General features: G+C 51.3%; 2 protein-coding genes across 2 annotated transcripts; both read right to left on the minus strand.

The window, feature by feature from the left end:
• Positions 1 to 1,050: 1,050 nt before the first annotated feature.
• On the minus strand, positions 1,051 to 3,145 carry LOC135649910 (U-box domain-containing protein 38-like). Its single transcript, XM_065168873.1, has one exon. It carries the CDS (start codon positions 3,106 to 3,108, stop codon positions 1,267 to 1,269), a length of 1,842 nt encoding a protein of 613 aa, XP_065024945.1. The 5' UTR covers positions 3,109 to 3,145; the 3' UTR covers positions 1,051 to 1,266.
• A 445-nt stretch (positions 3,146 to 3,590) lies between these two features.
• LOC135649911 (peroxidase 31-like) lies at positions 3,591 to 4,917 on the minus strand. Its single transcript, XM_065168874.1, has one exon. The coding sequence runs from the start codon at positions 4,727 to 4,729 to the stop codon at positions 3,725 to 3,727; it is 1,005 nt and encodes a 334-aa protein (XP_065024946.1). The 5' UTR covers positions 4,730 to 4,917; the 3' UTR covers positions 3,591 to 3,724.
• Positions 4,918 to 6,516: the final 1,599 nt, after the last annotated feature.

Here is a 6,516-nt window from a genome sequence, read left to right on the forward strand (position 1 = left end):
CTCTCTCTCTCTCTCTCTCTCTCTCTATATATATATATATATATATATATATATAGTTTTGCTTCGTCTTTTTGGTGGTGTGTTTTTTTTTTTGAGGGCGGAGGGGAGGGGGAGTTGTTGTGTTGGGCTCATGAGGGGCCCACATGTTATATTTCCGGTCTAGCGATAAACAACGATCCCACGGCACGGAGACCAGCTGGGGTCAAACCCTTTTGTACGGGGAGTTGGACTTTGTCCTTCACCAGCCGCGTCCAGCCCACTGATCCTTTGTTTTCTAGATATAAAAATTATCCTACGGTTATATTTATATATATTATTATTGGGAGCCACTTCCCATGTGGTAGCTAGATAATCTTAATCCATCCAATAAGAGCGACCTCCTCACTCACCGGGAAAGGGAGGGCTAAATTAGACTATTATGTTACTTAAATCTTTGTTATGGTACGAGTGCAGTGATGGGCCCATCTCCTTCGTTCCAGCAGTAGACATTGCTAACTCCTGCTTGTGTGACTTGGAAGATAAGATGGCAAGTATTTCGATCATTGTGAAATTGTAACGTGGCAAGATCCACCGTTCTATTATCCCATCTATCATGGCGGTGTCCTTATCACTGCCTGTACATGGAATCCCCTACATGACTTAGGTTGAGCATTGAATGCTAGCTTCTCTAATAGCAGTGTTGAACCGACAAGAAACATTGATACGACTTATGATGTTGAGCATTGAAGGACAACAAATCTTCTTGTCAAAAAGGAGGGGAAAATATCACCTTGTATTTGAGGCCCCTCTTGGACGAATGGCTAGGATCAATTTGATATGATCGTAAAACTTACCATGGCATCCTGTTTCAACGTCAAGAGAATAATTTCCGCACTTTCTTGTACTTCAAGTCTTCCGTTTGATATGATAGAAAAACACGGTTGAGTGTTTTTTTATTCAATGGAAAGATTTGGTTGAAAAAACTCTTCGTCATTTCCTCCGCGGTCAAACCATTACCAACCCGTATAATTATGTTTTTATTTGGTCAATGTCATTCTTACATAGGCTTCGTGAACAATTCCACTGCTATTATTGTACATATCTTGAAAATAACCAATATATAAAAGAAAAAAAAAGAGTAAAAAAGAAGAAAAAGAAGACATAACACTTCCACATATTATTACAGCATAAAAACTAAAAACCTGCTAAACTCACCCCTAATATATCAACCCCGGGTTGATATGTTTTTATATGTAACGACAAAACGGAATAGAATATATCGGACATTTAGAACGGGGAAGTTCCGTTGCCAACTACCTTGTTACGGCGCCGAAACGACATCAGCCCATCCGATACCACGTCACCGTCGTCCTCCGCCGGGTAGACCCGAAGCGGCGGCGCCTCGTCGTCCTCCCCCCTCCTAATCGCCCGCAGTGTCTTCTTCGCCATCTCCCGTCGGATGTCACCGCTGTCCCGCTCCACCACCCTCATCAGCACCTTATCAGCCCCGGCTGCCCTCGCCAGCCTGGGAAACCTCAATCGGTCCCGGCTCATCCCGTACAGCGTCGCCACGCAGTGCTCCTCCACTGTCGCTCCTGCAGCGCCCCTCATCAGCGCCTCCACCGCTGACACCGCCCCGGCGTCCATCAGCGCGCTCTGTCCCTCCCCGCACGCCGCCAGATTGCTGATCACCATCATCGCCAGCCTCGCCAGCACCGGCCCCTGATACTGCGACGAAGCGTCCGAGACAACCGCCTCCGCCTCCGCCACGGCGAGCAGCGCCCTCACGGCCCCGGCGGTTCGCGCGATCTTGGGTTGGTTAGGGCGGGCAACGGAAAGGTGACAGAGCGCCTTCCCGGCGTCGCGGCGGGCTCGGGGGCCGGCCGCGGAGGGGCTCGTGAACAGGTTCAGCAGCGGTGGGATGGCGCCGAGGGAGCCGATGGCCACCCGGTTCTCGCCGTCGAGAGCGAGGCTGTGGAGGGCGGCGGCGGCGTGCTCGCGGGCTTCCGGATGGCCTCCTTTGAGCACCTCCACGAGCGGCAGCACCGCGCCGCAACGCACAATTCGGACCTTGTTCTCTTTCTCCAAGGACAAGTTGACCATAGCGGCGACGGCGTTGATCTGGACGGCGGTGCAGCGGGTGAGAAGAATTGAGCGGAGGGAGGCCAGGAGGTGCGGGCTGCAGAGCTTGATCCGGCAGTCGCGACTCTCTCTGGTGGCGTGGCGGAGGGCGGCCGCTGCGAACTCCTGCTCCTTGACATCGGAATCCATCCACTTGGTCAACATCTCCTCTTCCCACGCATCCGTCTCGATCTCGGAAGCAGGAGACACAACGTTCGGAGGCGGTAAGACCTCGATCTCGGAAGAGGAAGAGGAAGAAGTGGGGTGCAAGGATGGGGATGAGGTAGAGGGCGGCGAAAAGGAGAAGCATTTGTCCTCTGTTTGCGAGACCGAAGAAAGACGAACTCCGGGACTCGTCGTTTCCTCGGAATTGCCATCTAATCCGCTCGATTTCGATCGCACTATGTCATCTTCTTCTTTGTTTGTTCCATCAGACAACGCCGAAGCCTGCAAGAACCGACCTTTTCCATCGTCTCCACCGCAGGAGAACGCCTTCTCTCGCAAGGCTTCATCTTTACGTTCCGGCGCTTCCAGGGTTTCGTCTTGTCCATCTGCTCCAACAGAGGGCGGAGGAGAAGCAGAGGAAGTGGAGGGAGGGGAACTGGAGGGCATGAGGCTACGGACAAAGGCGCAGGCGGCGTCGGCAGGGACGGGGAGAGGACGGGGGAGGCCGTGGCGGTCGCACCAGTCGTGGATGGCGGACTTGAGGATGATGTTAGGGATGAGAACGAGCGGCGAGGAAGACGATGAGGATGAAGAAAAAGGTCGATCGAGGGAGAGGTCAGGTGGGGCGACTCCGAGGTCGGCGCAGGCCTCGACGCATCTCCGCTCGAAGGTCCACCCGGTGGCGGCGACGACGACGGGGTCCGCCATGACCGACCGCGAGATGGGGCACCGGAACTGCACGGGCGGCTCCACGGCCGCCGTAGTAGCCGAGGAGGAGGAAGAGGGCGAGGTGGACAGCGAGAGGTGGGAGGTGAGCTTGCAGCGCTGCTCGTCGCTTCCCATTTCACTCGGTTTCCATGCGATGACACGGCCATCCTCGTCTTCCTCCTCTTCTTGGAATCTTTTAGCAGTCGTCGCATGGAGTCAGCGGCGCGGATCAGCTGCGTGATTTCGGCAGGGTCCAGGGATGTCCACGCAGTTAACGTCTGGGCCCGTCACGAAACAAAGCGATTGGAGGGTGAAAACCGGGTTCGTTTCCATGTTTCCTGTTTTTATACGAAATCTGAACTTAGACGGCCGGCTCGTAATTTCCGAAGATCTTGACCGTCAATCTTGTCAACGCCAATAGTCTGATAGAATCGACGGTTCACATCTTCTCGGGTCAGGATATGGTTCGATTCCATACGTTACATATATTATTCTCGCATCTTTCTCATCTCCATGATAATGAATATAAAAGGGCATGAAGAATCCATCCATCTTTCCACTCATGAAGAGACATGATTTGGTAACATATATGAGAAGCTCAAAAATTCATGGTGTTATCATATATAGTCTATATATAAATGTATGTGGTAGAGCTTGGGGCATGGAGATTACATGCATCTCTCCATGCCTAAACTACGACGACGATGGACGACATAATCCACGGTCGAGTCTTGATGAAAGCTTTCGTTGTTTAGGTGGAGAGGTTGTTGAACGCGTCGCAGCGTCGCCGGACCTCGCCCTTGCGGCCCGTCTTCACCCCAAGCACGCTGAGCTTCTCCATGGCGTGCGCGAAGTCCGTGAAAAAAGCGGTCTGGTTGGCGGCGTAGAGCTGCACGAAGGGCTTCGTCAGCGGGTGCGCCGCCAGCGCCTGGTCCGACGCCAGCAGCCCCAGCCCCCGCAGCAGGTTCTGGTAGTACAGGTTGTCGAACTTGCCCGGCGTCATCACGTCGTTGAAGGCGGCGATGGTCGGGTCCGTGGTGTAGTTGGCACACGCCTTCTGCAGCGCCTGCGCGAACTGCGGGTTCATCGCCGGGTCGTAGGCGTTCTGGTTGCGGCCGTCGTAGCCGTAGATGCGCGACGCGAACTGGTCGCAGTGCGAGAAGCCGACGGTGTGGGCGCCGGAGAGGGCCACCAGCTCCTGTGCGGTGAAGCTCTTCCGAGCGAAGAGGGAGATGAGCTGGTCCACGGTCATGTTGGGGCCGGGGAGTTGGCCCTCGACGGAGGCGGCGGTGGAGTTGAGGGCGTCCTTGCGGCCGAGGCGGACGTGGTAGAAAGGCCCGCCCAGCATGATGACGAGCTCGCGGGTGGCGAGGGCGAGGACGTCGGCGCAGGAGACCACGCCGGGGCACTGAAGCTCGAGGGCTGTCTTGGCGCGGATGACGACGTCGAAGCCGTCCCCGGGGAGAGAGACGTTGTCGTCGGCGTCGCGCTCCGCGCGGTTGAAGGCGTTGGTCGACACGAGCACGGAGGCGTCGCAGCCGCCGGCGAAGCAGTCGTGGAAGAAGAGGCGGAGGGCGCCGGCGGCCGTGATGGGGGTGGTGATCTGCTTGGTCGTCACCACCTCCGACACGATCTGCTCCGCCTTGGGGCACGTCTTCTGGTAGTAGGTGGCGGTGAGCTTGGCGGCGGCAGGGGTCGCGAGGAGGAGGACGGCAACCAGAGCCGCGATCCTTGTCACCAGGGCACGTCTCGCCATGTTTATCTTCCTTCTTCTCCTCCTCTTCTTATTCTTTTTCTCCTCCTTTTTCTTTCTTCAATGCTGTATCCGAATGGGATGATAAGATGATGAAATTGCTGCTTCCCCCCCGGCCGAAGTGGGCGGAGGAAGCAGAGAAAGAGTGAGACAGAGGAGGGTGCGTTTCGAGGATGGGGCGAGAGGAGGAGTAAAGAGAGGGAATGGGGGGAAGACAGGAGCGGTTGGGAGTAGTTTCAGGGGGGGGGGAGGACCGAGTAGGGACGATGAAGGAAAACGCAAGAATAGCACTATTCATATTTAAGATATCATAAAATGGCCGAATACGTATCGTCGTTCGATACACTTAGATCCGCGCATGTTGGAACGAGTAGAGTTGACCGAGACCAGTTTGTTGAGGTAGGAGGGTTGTAGTGCTAAGATAGCGATGCAATCTATTATAAGGGAGATGAAGTGAACGTGTTGATGAGGGTAATAATGGCGATAAGACTCGGGTGACGTCAGCTGCCCCAGATGACGTCTCACGTCTCCGTTAACCTATCAGCACCTAGTCAATGCGGATCGGAACGTCGACCAAGACACATTAACAGCCTGCTCATGCTCGATCTCTCACGCCACGCCAACATCGATGTCAGACGCTACCAGAAGTACGATCCTGCTCCCTGCGAGCAGGCGCGGAGTGGAGCTCTGAGCTATGAGCTCTGAGCGTGGTTCTTGGAGGAACTGTTATAAATTGTTCAAATTAAGAATTTCTTTTCAAAAGATTTATTTGAAAAGGTGTTTTTTTTTTATTTTTGGTAGTTATTTTTTGAAAGGATGTGTCTTTTGAGAAAATAGTTATAATTTTCAATGATTGTATCTTTTGAGAAAATAGTTAATTTTGAAAGATTGTGTCTTTTGAGAAAATATCTATAAATAGCTATTTGGGGGTAAATTACCTACACAACTCTTTCATGCTCTTCTTCTTTACTCTCCAAGTGATTGAGTTAGACATTCTCCAATTCCTTTCTGAAGATTCTTTATTGTTTGCTCAATACAGATCTTCTAAAGGCTTGTCATATCCACTAAAACTATTTGCATCAAACCCAAAGCAATCTTATTGAGAAGAGGGTGCAAATATCGTTTTTAGGAAAGTGTTTATACACGTTTCAAGCCTAAATATCTTTCCTAAAGTATTCTTGATCTTGTGTTTGTTATTTGTTTCCATAGTGGGTTTTATCCTCTTCTTTGTCGTACCTCTTTTTTCCAACAATCTAAAAACGATATCTTGTGAGTTTATTCAAATTCACTATGGATGCCACAAATACCATCAAATTATTGAATCAAGATTTTGTTCGTTTGGATCGTTTTGATGGAACGAATTTTACCCGTTGGCAAGACAAGATGAAGTTCATGTTGACTGCTTTGAAGATCTTCTATGTGCTTGATCCAAATCTTCAACCAATTCCTGATCCAACCGACGATGACACCGATGAAATCAAGGCTGAACAAAAGAAAAGAAATGAAGATGAAGTCATGTGTAGAGGACACATTCTCAATGCTCTTTCGGACCGGCTTTATGATCTTTATACGGTGGAACCATCTGCAAAAACAATTTGGAATGCTTTGGAATTCAAATATCAGCCGAGGAAGAAGGTACAAAGAAATTTTTAATTTCTAAATATTTTGATTACAAGTTTGTGGATGGCAAGTCAATCTTGGCACAAGTACATGAGTTGCAGGTCATTGTTAATCAATTGAAGGCTGAAAAAATTGAACTTCCTGAACCTTTTCAAGTAGGGGCTGTAATA

The sequence above is a fragment of the Musa acuminata genome, chromosome BXJ3-9, assembly GCF_036884655.1.
Source record: "Musa acuminata AAA Group cultivar baxijiao chromosome BXJ3-9, Cavendish_Baxijiao_AAA, whole genome shotgun sequence".
NCBI lineage: Eukaryota > Viridiplantae > Streptophyta > Magnoliopsida > Zingiberales > Musaceae > Musa > Musa acuminata.

What these genes read in the sequence shown, in the direction of transcription:
- LOC135649910 (XM_065168873.1), bottom strand. Translation starts at nt 3,108, where the DNA reads ATGGGAAGCGACGAGCAGCGCTGCAAGCTCACCTCCCACCTCTCGCTG.
- LOC135649911 (XM_065168874.1), bottom strand. Translation starts at nt 4,729, where the DNA reads ATGGCGAGACGTGCCCTGGTGACAAGGATCGCGGCTCTGGTTGCCGTC.